This window comes from Gymnoscopelus braueri, assembly GCF_963280865.1.
Source record: "Gymnoscopelus braueri genome assembly, chromosome: 21".
In the NCBI taxonomy this organism is placed as follows: domain Eukaryota; kingdom Metazoa; phylum Chordata; class Actinopteri; order Myctophiformes; family Myctophidae; genus Gymnoscopelus; species Gymnoscopelus braueri.
Genome location: NC_137623.1, coordinates 36,088,375 through 36,102,789, shown reverse-complemented (window position 1 = coordinate 36,102,789; position 14,415 = coordinate 36,088,375). Strand labels below are relative to the sequence as shown.

Genomic DNA, 14,415 nt, shown 5'->3' with positions numbered 1-14,415 from the left:
AGAATTCTGGACTTATACTTGTAACAGAGTACTTATATATTACAGTATTGATACTTTTACTTAAGTAAAGAATTTGAGTACTTTTTCCACCACTGTAAAAGTTAAGAATCAACCACAGGTTTACAGACTTAAAGAAGTGGGTGAAATGTGTGTTTTTGTACAACAAGCTCCTTCATGGTTGTTATAAAGTTGATTGCAGTGTATTCATATGACTAGAACAACTCTACCATGACAGTTTAACATACAAGCGACGGTTCACTTCTTACTTAATAGCTCTGCTGCTCTCGTTTTGACGTTACTACAGGGTGGCCGCCAAATCTTTGTGTGATAGACATTGTTTTTGCACAGTGTAAGTCACTCAGCAAGAGTCTCCTCTGCAGTTTTACAGTAAATCACATGACCACAGTGTGTGTGTGCTTTGTGTGTGTGTGTGTGTGTCTCGGTCTGTCCCTAGGCCCTCCTCCTCCCTCTCTCTCGCTCTCTGTCTGTCTGCAGTTTTACAGTAAATCACGTGACCACAGTGTGAGTGTGCTTTGTGTGCTTTGTGTGTGTGTGTGTGTGTGTGTGTGTGTGTGTGTGTGTGTGTGTGTGTGTGTGTGTGTGTGTGTGTGTGTGTGTGTGTGTGTGTGTGTGTGTGTGTGTGTGTCTCGGTCTGTCCCTAGGCCCTCCTCCCCCCTCCCTCCCTCCCTCCATCTCTCTCTGTTTCACTGGTTAATGGCCTAATTCACTGGTTAATGGACTTGTAATTCACTGGTTAATGGACTTGTAATTCACTGGTTAATGGACTTGTAATTCACTGGTTAATGGACTAGTAATTCACTGGTTAATGGTCTTGTAATTCACTGGTTAATGGTCTTGTAATTCACTGGTAAATGAACTTGTAATTCACTGGTTAATGGACTTGTAATTCACTGGTTAATGGTCTTGTAATTCACTGGTAAATGGACTAGTAATTCACTGGTTAATGGTCTTGTAATTCACTGGTAAATGGACTTGTAATTCACTGGTTAATGGACTTGTAATTCACTGGTTAATGGACTTGTAATTCACTGGTTAATGGACTTGTAATTCACTGGTTAATGGTCTTGTAATTCACTGGTTAATGGACTTGTAATTCACTGGTTAATGGACTTGTAATTCACTGGTTAATGGACTAGTAATTCACTTGTTAATGGACTTGTAATTCACTGGTTAATGGTCTTGTAATTCACTGCCAGTGAATTACAAGTCCATTAACCAGTGAATTACAAGTCCATTAACCAGAGAATTACAAGTCCATTAACCAGTGTCACTGGTTAATGGACTTGTAATGTGGGGGTGGGTGGGTGCGCGCCTGTGTGTGTATGTGTGCCCCATGCTGTACGCCCATGTGTGTGTATATGAGAGGGAGAAGTAGGAACAAGCGAGAGACATATTGGTTGGTCGGGGGGGGGGGGGGGGTGTTACCTGTGTCTTTCACCTCTCTTCGCATGACTCCTCCTCTCCATGAATCCTCTAATTAGGCTAAATGCCTAAATTGTAAATTGTCAGCCTCACTGTGACTCCTCCCAATTAAAGTTTAGAAAGAAAGACAAAAACACAGCACTGTAGACACTCCCAGTGATAGAAATGTTAGTATCTTACAGTCAACCATTTCGACACAACAACAACATGGTGAACTGAACACGCCATGTTGTTTTGTGACGTCGGCTCAAAACTCAAAGTTAATGTAGGGTAATTGTTTTAAACAATATACAAGAGTAAATCTCTCTAGTCTTATGATTAAAAGATAATGTAGGGTGTTGTTCATACTATATACTAACTAGAACCATTCTAGTTAGTATATAGTATTCAGCTGTCATAAAGTTGATTGTAAGGTATTTATATGACTCAAACGACTCTATCATAAAAATGTAACAGACAAACTATGAAGGATCACTTATTACTTAAAGGGATAGTTCAGATTGTTGGACTTAAAGCTGTAGGAAATACTTACCATTAATGTAGTGGTTGCAAAGGTATTAATTGATTGCACAAGTCCCGTGGTCAGAGTTCTGGTCCGGTTCTGATGAATAGTAGTTCACCAGAACAGACAATAGTAGTTCCGGTGATTTGGTGGGGTCCCTCATTAAAAATGAATTAATCAAATAAACTAGCGTCATTCATATTGTTGACCTATTTCTACCATATAGCGCAGCTTTCGTTCAACTTTGACCTCTCTGTCACATGGTACTATTTTTTGTGTCCAGAATCACTGCGCTGCTGCAGCATACTCTCTCAAAACAAGGTGCACTGCCAGTATTGCCAGATTGCGAGAGAAATAAGCAGCCAGGACCAATAGGCCACATGACCTATATATATATATATATTGAAAATAGCCGATCTACAAGCTCACAACACGTCTTCATTGGTTAACATGTCGCTTATAATAAGCGGACATGGCAACACTGGCAGTACACCTTGTTTTGAGAGAGTATGCTGCAGCAGCGCAGTGATTAATTTATTTTTAATGAGTGACCCCACCAAATCACCGGAACTACTTAATATTCATCAGAGCCGGACCAGAACTCTGACCACGGGACTCGTGCAATCAATGAATACCTTTGCAACCACTACATTAATGGTAAGTATTTCCTACAGCTTTAAGCCCAAAAATCTGAACTTACCCTTTAATACCTGCTCTCGTTGGGACCCTCCACCCCTCTCTCCCATGATATCACCACCAACATATTTAGAATACAGAACAGAACATAAGACCATTGTAACAGAAGGTGAGTTAGATAATGCTATAAAATAAATGATTAAACAAATAGTGCTAAGTGACAAGTCTGATATTCCTCACAGTGTGAGTCACTCAGCAAGAGTCACCTCAGTAGTTAACAGTAAATCACATGAGCACAGCAGAGGAATTGGTTGTGTACTACTGTGTGTCCTTCTCCCTCCTTCCCTCTGTCTGTCCCTTGGTCTTTCCGCTGTCCGTCTGTCCTGTCTGTCTGTCTGTCCCTAGGTCTTTCCCTCCCCCTCCCTGTCTGTGTGTCTGTGTGTCTGTCTGTCTGTCTGTCTGTCTGTCTGTCTGTCTGTCTGTCTGTCTGTCTGTCTGTCTGCCTGCCTGCCTGCCTGCCTGCCTGCCTGCCTGTCTGTCTGTCTGTCTGTCTGTCTGTCTGTCTGTCTGTCTGTCTGTCTGTCTGTCTGCCTGCCTGCCTGCCTGCCTGCCTGCCTGCCTGCCTGTCTGTCTGTCTGTCTGTCTGTCTGCCCGTCCCTAGTTCCATCCATCCCTCTGTTTCCCTCTCTCTGCAATTTTGAGGAGCTGAATAATAACTAGAAATATTGTTCCTGAAGAAACAATGTGGGCTTGCTTTAAAGCCAAAAAACTGTAGTTATAAAAAGTACAAATTCAGTTTGAAACGGTATCTCTGTCTTTGTGTTGTGTGTGAGTGCAGACTTGCCTCCGGTTGATCAGATCGGGAGCACCGGTTATCATTCTCATAATTGCCATCAGTTAAACACCTGCTTGAATAGCTGGTAGATGGTAGTAAGGGGATGGAGGGGTATAGGGGCCAGGAGTGATGGGTGCGGGGTGCTTCCCCCTGGCTCCAGTGAGCTTGTAGATTAGCTATTTACTATGGTTTAAAGTTTGTGTGTGTGTGTGTGTGTGTGTGTGTGTGTGTGTGTGTGTGTGTGTGTGTGTGTGTGTGTGTGTGTGTGTGTGTGTGTGTGTGTGTGTGTGGGGGGGTTATGTTGACCAATACACACTTGAAATGTACAAAAGAATTGCCATCAATATTTTACCCACCGATGGCGGAGGAAACCATGCAAGGCACCTGCTCATCGGGAGCAATTAAGGGTTCAGCATCTTGCTCAAGGACACTTCGACACTAATTCTGGGGGAGCCCGGGATCGAACTGTGAACCTCGCAGTTGCCATCCGGTCTTTCTACCGGCCACTCTACCCCTGAGCCACTGCCACCACCTCTACATACACTTTCCAAAGACTGTCAAGCTTTTTCCAAAATAGCAGATCTACAAGCTCATCACGCATCACATTGTAGATCAGCTTTTCTTTTGTATAGTTTGTATGACAGAGGGGGGTATGTCATGTGGTGTGGGAGGTGGGGTGGCGGTGGAGTATGGGGTGTATGTGTGTTTGGGGGGGGGGGGGGGGGTGGAGTTTGGAGCTTACAGTGTACAATTAATAATAAAATCTGCAAAGTAACAAGTAACTAAAGCTGTCAAATGCTGTCATTGTAGTGGAGTAGAAGTAACAAAAATGAAAAGTAAAGTAAAAGGACCTCAAAATTAGACTGTGCATGGTAAGCACTTGCATAGTACTTGAGTAAATATACTTAGCACTTAGCAGCACCACTGCCTGACAGCCAATGACTGACAGATTAGGTACATAGCAGCAGCTGCACTGATTGCTAGAGTGTGTAGGTACATGGGTTTATATTAATGGTCTTAACTAAAAATGTATACATCACACAGCTTAGATCTGGCCACAGTGACTGTGGCCAGATCTGAATGTGGCCACAGTGAATGTGAAAGTGAATGTGGCCACAGTGACTTTACGAAAACACGGGGCATTTCTCCTCTGTCCTCTAGCAAAACCCATTGGAAATGCATTGGGTGCTTAAAGTTAAATATTTCAAAAACTACAAATGATTTAAAAAAGAAAAGTACAAGCACACGTGTCGACAGTAAGCTGGATTTTTCAAAGTTTGAATGGAGTTTCTAAGTATGTGGGAGTAGTTAGGTGCCATACTTTTGGGAGAGAAATAAATAGTAACAATTAGCTATAGTGTGCTCGCTGCTGCTGCAGCGAGCCCACAATAATAATAATCAATGATAAATAATAACTTTACTACTCACCATCTATAAGGCACTGAACAATCTGGCTCCCCATAGCTCTTCAAACTCCTCAAACGTCATGTCCCCTCCCGCTCCCTCAGGTCTGGTAACGCCAACCTCCTTGAGGTCCCCAGGACCAAGTACCATACCTGGGGCGATATGGGTTTTTGCTTCTGCTGCCCCAACCCTGTGGAATGCACTCCCCAATACTCTCAGAGAAGCCCAAGACATTCACCAATGCTTTCTTAACTGTGATTTGTTCACAGAACAGAATCTACGCACACTCAAGAGCACCCTTGGACACATTTGAGTGCTGATATGTTTGGTCAAAATAACAATTTATTCTGTTTTCTTCAATTCTACAATTGTATAATAAATCAAATAATAAATAAATTACAGGGGTCCTTGGGGGTCCACAGCTAAATGAGGAAGATTGTAGGTCGGATATTTTCGAAACATTTTGATAAATCTTGGGGAAAAAAAAAAAAAATCACAAATCAAATCTTGAAAAAAATGCGAGTCCCTGGCAGAAAAATATTTTCAGATGGGGCTTCAGCCAAATGCATGTACATTTTGGGGTCCTTGACATGAAAATGTTTGAGAACCACTGCCTTAGAGTTTTCAACGGGCCTGAAAATGACAATCCAACCTGAATAGACCAGGTTGAGTTGAAGCCCAAGCCCCATACACCCATGCAACACAACATAATTTGCACATACATATGAAAGGACCACAATGGAAATAAGCCACTAGCTTCTTTTTCATCCTTTTGATAATGGTGTGACAATTTATGCAATTTTATCATAATGTTTTATTATCAATAAAGATGTCAAGGTCAAAGTCAAAGACCCAATAACCCCCCCACCCCAACCACCCTCATCAGATTGGGATTCATCATCATACGAATAGTTACGAACAATTATGCCTTTTAATAACGTTACATTAATCTGACTCGGCTTCTCTTAGGAATTGACTTAGGAAGAAAGTTAAGAAGACAACTTACAAAGGTATTGGTGAATGAGGCCCAGTGTTGTTTACTAGTCACACGCGTTTCACATTTTACATTACAAGGCCTTATTTTTACTGCCACAAGTGGGCGAGTCGAAAGTGCATTCTGCTGCATTCGGGCCATGTATAATGTTGATCCCTACTATGAAACAATACTGAATAAAATCTACTGCTTAGTATTGCAATAGGAATATGCAAATAAATTGATCTTATATCAATTAGTTTTGTTTGTTTTTACTGTTTGCTCTCTAACTGCCAGTTCCTCTGTGCAGTGTGCACTGGGCTCTCCCTCTGAAAACCACCAGCACTGCTATTATCTACATCTTTTCTGTTGGGAAACCTTATTGCATTGCCCTTGTAAGAAGGGGCTTATGGGATGATTCTCTACCCTTTCAATGTTTCCCTTGGGTTTTGTGGGACTATGGGGGGACCACAGGCTTTTGAAGGGTGGTCCAGGGTAACACATATTAAGGTTAAATGTGTCAATCTGATGCATTTTACGAGTAATGCATGTGTTGTGCACCTGCATGCAGCATTTACCTTTTTCTGATTTATTTTATTGACTGTAATCCTGACAGGTTTAATAAAGACCACACGATGAGTGAGTCCATGGAGAAAGAGGAGGAGGGGACTGACAAACAGCACATCCACAGACCAGAGTCTCCAACACCCAGCTGTGTGTCTATGAAGAGTGACCGGTCTAAAGGAATACCTCCTGCCTTCAGTAATGAACCTGGACCTCCAGAAACAAAGTATGTGAATCCAAGGGTTCAGGTGGGGGTTGTGGTGGGTGGGTCTTGTACTTTATTGTAAATCTTCGCTTGGCTTCCTTCAGACAGTATAGCAGCATAGGTAAAAAAAAGAGGCCTGCCCCCTGAAAATTGATGATTCACATAGTCAGTCGAAGACCCCTCAGTCATTCAAGCCGTCATGTTGAAAGTGATAGTAGTGTCTGTTCAGGTCATCAGGAAGAGAGGAGGTGTAATTTGCACTGGTGTTAATGGGAGGTTTAGAGTCTACAATGGTTCTATAATTTGTTCTAAGACCATTCCATAGACTCCTGCTACTCGCAATGAACCTCCACTCCATATTGCCGTTTTGGAAGTTTTCGATGCTTTACAGAGTGCATAGTTTGTGTCTCTCTGTTTAATGGCATCAAACAGAGAGACGTCAGTTCTATTTAACCACGGTTTATCATTTGGTGATACATCGTCAGCATATTGATAAATGTTTCCCTCAGCTGCCGCAATAAAGACTGGCCAGTCCATTGAATCAAAACAGTCCTGTTAGATTAGGTCAGACCAGCGCTGAATAGTTTTATAATCATTGGTAGCGTCTGTTTGATCTTCTGCCGATAGCCAGGCATTAGAAACACTGATAAATGATTTGATGTGCCAAAAGCTGGTCGCAGTAGTGATTTGTGAGTGTTTTTTATAGATGTGTAGCAGTGGTCAAATATGTCCCCCCCTCGTTTTCACTGTGACGTGCTGATAATTTCTTTTTTTTGGCATACTCTTTCATGAGGATATGCAATTACACGACACTGATCTCATGCTACATGACGTGACTTCACTGTCCATTGTTTAGCTATTTATTATATATATATCTATTCAGCTGTATGTGCACTATTTTGTGCTGTTATATTTATGTTTTTTGTATTTTCTTATACAAGAAAGATGTAACAAGAAAGAATCTTGAATTGACAAGATCATTATTATTAAAATTATTAATTCATTTATTTATTCATATATTTTGTTTATTTCTTTATTTTGATTCCAGAACTCTTTACCACAGACCAGAGTCTCCAACACCCAGCTGTGTGTCTATGAAGAGTGACTGGTCTAAAGGATTACCTCCTTCCTTCAGTAATGAACCTGGACCTCCACACACAAAGTATGTTAATCCTCCTATTCAATATATTACATAACACTGTAACACAACAAAGTGATCTCCTGCTGAGTTACATGTTCACATTATTAAACAACACAAATTTGTGCTGCATTACTAACTTGTAGATATGCTATTTTTGAAAAATCATGAACATTTGTGAAAATCTTTGGGTATATATATTTTAAAAAAAAAACATTATAAATCAAATCGTTGCTTCTGGGGGTCCCTGGAACAAAATATGTTGAGATGGGGGTTGGCGGCCAAATACATATAACATTGGGGGACCTTGACATTAAAAGGTTTGAGAACCACCGATATAGCAACATATGTTTTTTTCAGAAAACTGTTAGGATTAATTTTGTAGAACCGGCCTCAGGTCTTAATGGGTTAAACAACAACACACATTCTAATAACGACTTGACTTTCCTCTAGATTGTAACTTACTATGTGTGCAGTTTGTTAATGAAGTTGTACAAACAATGTATCACAAAGAATGCGAATCCTCCTGTACAATATATTACATAACACTGTGACACAACAAAGTGATCTCCTGCTAAGTTACATGTTCAAATTATTAAACAACAACACATATTCTAATAACAACGTGACTTCCCTGTAGATTGTAACTTACTATGTGTGCAGTTTGTGAATGAAGTCGTACAAATCACAATGTGGTGTTGATACCGTATGTAAGCTGATACCGTATGTATGGGATAACAATTCATAATAACAACCTGTTGCTGCTTGTGTACATGTCCTATCTATGCAACAAACTGTGGACTATTTACCTGGTGCCATGTCATTATTTTGACATCTCATTATTCCGACGTCCCGTTGGTCCGCCTGGCCCCATTATAACTAACCCTGTACCTAACCCTAACCTCACACTAACCTAATGGTTGGATTTATAGTTTGTAAACATGCCTAAAAACCTAAACTTTGAAGAAAGGGAAAATGGTTAACCCTAAATGGGGAATCCTTTCTTAGGAAAGGCGAAACAGCCAAAAAGAACTTAGGGCTAAGATTTAGAATTTAGATTAAAGACTTAGTAAACAGAATGTAAAAGTACAAGGACCTTAAAATTAAAGAGTAACGGGATCCCAAAAAGACTTTCTTTCAAAAACAAGATGGCGAGAGCAAAAATTCCTTGCTCTGCCTTTTTCGGAAAGGATGCCCTTTCTAAAAAAGGCTTAGCACTGAAGTCCAACCCAAACCATTCCCTAACCAGCGAGTACCTCAAACATTTGAAAGGGAGTCTACTAAGATCCTTTTCTCTTTTCTTTCATTATTTAAAAAAATCTCACAAGAGAAACAGAACAACCCATGCTCACTCCATAGACACAGAGTGAAAATGAGGAAAATAAGCCACACCCATAGATACACTGATTGGACAAAGGAAGAAACAAAGGCCATCCAGCCACACCTCCAAACAAATTGATAGGCTAAAGCAGAAAAAAGCCACGCCCACCTCCCAATGCATAAATACAGGAGTAGGAGGACCATTGAATCATTCTCACAAGGAGAATCACAATTGCCTGACGAAGGACAAACAGAGTCCGAAACGTTAATGGATAAACAGATTGGGTACAATTTTTCCAGAGGGACTTAATATGACAAACCTTAGAAACACACAAACCAACCCTTCTTAATTCAATCAAACAAACTCACAGAAACACAAAGAGACCACCAGGTACTCAGAGAGAACTAAAAGAACAAAGACCCACTCAGAGAAAGGAGGAGTAACACCTGACCTAGATACTAGATTAAGGACCAGCACAGAAGCATCAACGACCCTAGGGGAAGACAAGGGGCTTCTTCCTGACCCATAGCTTAAGACACAAATAGGTGTGAGAGTAGCCAACCCAAATGCCCACTCAACCTTCAAAAGGACTAAGTGGGTTAAAGACACATATAATCAAACAATGGACCTAGGAAGACTTAGATGAACAAATGCAAAATAATAAGGACCTTACAAATAAAGGTCTTACGGTTCTCATTACTCTAAGCCTAACCCCTGTAGCAGAAATAAAGAATTGTTCTAGTCTCAGGAAAGACGCACTAGGATTGACCAGTAGTCACTGGGAGGTTCAGTTGGGGCAAACGCAGTCCCCACAAACATCATTTACTATTCTGTGCCTATCGGTACATAATTCGGACGGGGCTGAGTAGGCTCAAAGCGAACTTCGCAACGTTCAGCACGGCAACTCGCGCGCCTTAGCGCGCTCGGTGGTGCTTCCCGTGGCTCAAGTTCGCTTGAGACTGCGCCCCTCCATCGCGGTTGGGTCCATAACTACATTTGTTTTCTTAAATCTTTTATTGAGTCCTAGTCCTGTAAACATTCTTATAATGAGACTATGGATGATTTTTGGTATGCGGTCCAACTAAGGTGGGACTCAGGATGACTGGACGTACCTGCCATGCACAGTCCCCAGTGAACATTCCTCACAAAGTTCACTGGCAATTTTATTTATAGTTTGTAAACATGCCTAAAAACCTAAACTTTGAAGAAAGGGAAAATGGTTAACCCTAAATGGGGAATCCTTTCTTAGGAAAGGCGAAACAGCCAAAAAGAACTTAGGGCTAAGATTTAGAATTTAGATTAAAGACTTAGTAAACAGAATGTAAAAGTACAAGGACCTTAAAATTAAAGAGTAACGGGATCCCAAAAAGACTTTCTTTCAAAAACAAGATGGCGAGAGCAAAAATTCCTTGCTCTGCCTTTTTCGGAAAGGATGCCCTTTCTAAAAAAGGCTTAGCACTGAAGTCCAACCCAAACCATTCCCTAACCAGCGAGTACCTCAAACATTTGAAAGGGAGTCTACTAAGATCCTTTTCTCTTTTCTTTCATTATTTAAAAAAATCTCACAAGAGAAACAGAACAACCCATGCTCACTCCATAGACACAGAGTGAAAATGAGGAAAATAAGCCACACCCATAGATACACTGATTGGACAAAGGAAGAAACAAAGGCCATCCAGCCACACCTCCAAACAAATTGATAGGCTAAAGCAGAAAAAAGCCACGCCCACCTCCCAATGCATAAATACAGGAGTAGGAGGACCATTGAATCATTCTCACAAGGAGAATCACAATTGCCTGACGAAGGACAAACAGAGTCCGAAACGTTAATGGATAAACAGATTAGGTACAATTTTTCCAGAGGGACTTAATATGACAAACCTTAGAAACACACAAACCAACCCTTCTTAATTCAATCAAACAAACTCACAGAAACACAAAGAGACCACCAGGTACTCAGAGAGAACTAAAAGAACAAAGACCCACTCAGAGAAAGGAGGAGTAACACCTGACCTAGATACTAGATTAAGGACCAGCACAGAAGCATCAACGACCCTAGGGGAAGACAAGGGGCTTCTTCCTGACCCATAGCTTAAGACACAAATAGGTGTGAGAGTAGCCAACCCAAATGCCCACTCAACCTTCAAAAGGACTAAGTGGGTTAAAGACACATATAATCAAACAATGGACCTAGGAAGACTTAGATGAACAAATGCAAAATAATAAGGACCTTAAAAATAAAGGTCTTAAGGTTCTCATTACTCTAAGCCTAACCCCTGTAGCAGAAATAAAGAATTGTTCTAGTCTCAGGAAAGACGCACTAGGATTGACCAGTAGTCACTGGGAGGTTCAGTTGGGGCAAACGCAGTCCCCACAAACATCATTTACTATTCTGTGCCTATCGGTACATAATTCGGACGGGGCTGAGTAGGCTCAAAGCGAACTTCGCAACGTTCAGCACGGCAACTCGCGCGCCTTAGCGCGCTCGGTGGTGCTTCCCGTGGCTCAAGTTCGCTTGAGACTGCGCCCCTCCATCGCGGTTGGGTCCATAACTACATTTGTTTTCTTAAATCTTTTATTGAGTCCTAGTCCTGTAAACATTCTTATAATGAGACTATGGATGATTTTTGGTATGCGGTCCAACTAAGGTGGGACTCAGGATGACTGGACGTACCTGCCATGCACAGTCCCCAGTGAACATTCCTCACAAAGTTCACTGGCAATTTTATTTATAGTTTGTAAACATGCCTAAAAACCTAAACTTTGAAGAAAGGGAAAATGGTTAACCCTAAATGGGGAATCCTTTCTTAGGAAAGGCGAAACAGCCAAAAAGAACTTAGGGCTAAGATTTAGAATTTAGATTAAAGACTTAGTAAACAGAATGTAAAAGTACAAGGACCTTACAATTAAAGAGTAACGGGATCCCAAAAAGACTTTCTTTCAAAAACAAGATGGCGAGAGCAAAAATTCCTTGCTCTGCCTTTTTCGGAAAGGATGCCCTTTCTAAAAAAGGCTTAGCACTGAAGTCCAACCCAAACCATTCCCTAACCTCACACTAACCTAATGGTTGGAATAATGGGAATTATGAGTGGACCCTATTTACCTTGTTGCTGCAGTTGAAAGGTGACCCCCACGCTCAAGGGAAAAACATAATCAAAATATATTTCTTGTATATAATATAATGTCTTAATACTTGTATAATGGGATGTAACATTAAATGATCAAGGTGACTTTTTCATAAACATGATAATTATGGAAATATTTGTCATGATTCCAGAAGTCTTTACCACAGACCAGAGTCTCCAACACCCAGCTGTGTGTCTATGAAGAGTGACTGGTCTATGCCACACCCTCCTAACTTCAGTAATGAACCTGGACCTCCACACACAAAGTATGTGAATCCTCCTATATACATAATATATAAAACACTATAACTTAAAAAAATATATATCTCACGCTAAGTACATATCGTTGCTGTCGGGCAGAGACCTCTTATATCCATATTTAACCTTTTGCATGTTTTTTTTCTTTTGTAAATTAATCCCCTACTTCGTCATACTACGGTGTGACACAAAAGTCGCAAAAAATGCAGATCTACAAGCTGAAGACACACCATATCGCATTTTGAGCTTGTAGATCTGCTATTTTTGCATTTTAATTCTGAAAATTAACTTGTGAGGTTTCCACCCAATAGCAACAATATGAAAAAACAAAACAGAAGTCTAATAATATTTAATATTTTGTTATCAATTGCAAGTTACTATGTGTGCAGTTTGTGAATGAAGTCAGTGGTGAAGTTACACTACAGTATGGCTGCTTGTGTGCACGTATATATCTGTACAACAATTTCTAGAATATTAATACAAAAGTAAAAAATAAATAACTCTTATACTTGTATTATGGGATGTAACATTGAATCATCTTCATCAATCACACTTTTTCATTCACATAAGTGCAAAAATATATATTTCTGAATGATTCCAGAAGACCAGAGTCTCCAACACCCAGCTGTGTGTCTATGAAGAGTGACTGGTCTATGCCACACCCTCCTAACTTCAGTAATGAACCTGGACCTCCACACACAAAGTTTGTGAATCCTCCTATACATACACAAATGTATTTATGTACTGTATCTTATGCTAAGTTGCATATCGTTGCTGTCAGACAGAGTCTTATCTCCATATATATTTTTTTCTTTTATAAATTAATGCCCTAAACCTACTTCATCATTCTACAATGTCACACAAAAGTAGCAAAAACAGCAGATTTACATGGTCAAAACGTGCCGCATTGCGACATATTTTGAGATTGTACATATTTAATTTTTTGTATTTAAATTTAGAAAATGTACCGTTTTTGACACATTTTCCACCCGACAGCAACAATATCAAAAAAATTTAGAAAGAAAACAAAGAAGTCGAGTCTAATAATAATAATAATAATATATCAAAGTGGCAAAGTTATTCCTCATGAGGAGACGCATATGTGTGATGAAGTTTCATGGCTGTAGGTCAAACGGCTCAAGTGTTATACCTGTTAAACGTTTCAAGTGCTATTGCGCCACCCTTTGGCCAATGGTTGTGGATCTCTCTAGTTTTTCATGACCCTCTACCATACTGCCTAGTTTCGTAAAAAAACATTGCATGCATTAGTATGGCTGAAAATCCAGTTATGAACCACGAGCTGAAATGAATAATTATAGAATAGCCGATCTACAAGCTCACAACGCCTTGCAGAATATTTATCTGTGGAACCGAGTCAAACTAAATGTAATGGCTACAATTCCAAGTGCTTGGGTGGTGATTATTTTGAGGGGTCGTGGCCTGAAATGTTTGGGAACATTTTTTCTAATGCATTCTTAATATTGATATGGCAGGGAAGAACAGTGTAAGTTTGCTTTTTACATTTTAAATTACCATGTCCAGAAAAAAAGAAAACATCTATAATAAAGTGTTTAATCTATAATAAATTATCTGGTCTATTATTAGCTATTTTCCTTATAAGAAATATGTCAGCATGGATGTCTGGCTTTATAGTGACATGGATTGACAAACACATATTCACAGTGAAGACAGTACAGGGAAACAACATTTTCTATTTACATGTATGAGTCAATGAGTTCATATCCAAAGAGTATTCACCTGTTTCCTAGGCTGTGTGTTTTCCACTTCCTGTCGATTTCATTGGATATCATTGGTCATCTGACCAGTTTCATTGGATTTCATTGGATCAAATCGACAGGAAGTGGAAAACACACAGCCTAGGAAACAGGTGAAACATTGAGACTGGACGCACAGGTGATTGTTTCATGCAATCAATTCCCAACATATTGTTTCGGGGTGCGCTGGTTTCAGTTGTGTGTTGGCTAGTGAGAAGCGTCCTAGCGAGACATGA

At 40.2% G+C, this 14,415-nt stretch overlaps 1 protein-coding gene across 6 annotated transcripts in view; it reads left to right on the top strand.

The window, feature by feature from the left end:
• Positions 1-14,415, top strand: part of LOC308077653 (protein NLRC3-like) — a 46,198-nt gene that overhangs the window by 4,956 nt on the left and 26,827 nt on the right. For 4 of the 6 annotated variants that reach the window (XM_080418480.1, XM_080418479.1, XM_080418482.1 and 1 more), the window contains exons 2-5: positions 6,410-6,583; positions 7,611-7,724; positions 12,299-12,412; positions 13,006-13,107. In XM_080418480.1, the coding sequence (XP_080274606.1) occupies positions 6,429-6,583; positions 7,611-7,724; positions 12,299-12,412; positions 13,006-13,107 (485 nt within the window). In that variant the 5' untranslated portion in view covers positions 6,410-6,428. The remainder of the gene's footprint in view (positions 1-6,409; positions 6,584-7,610; positions 7,725-12,298; positions 12,413-13,005; positions 13,108-14,415) is intronic. The other 2 variants (XM_080418481.1, XM_080418483.1) reach the window with 2 other exon arrangements.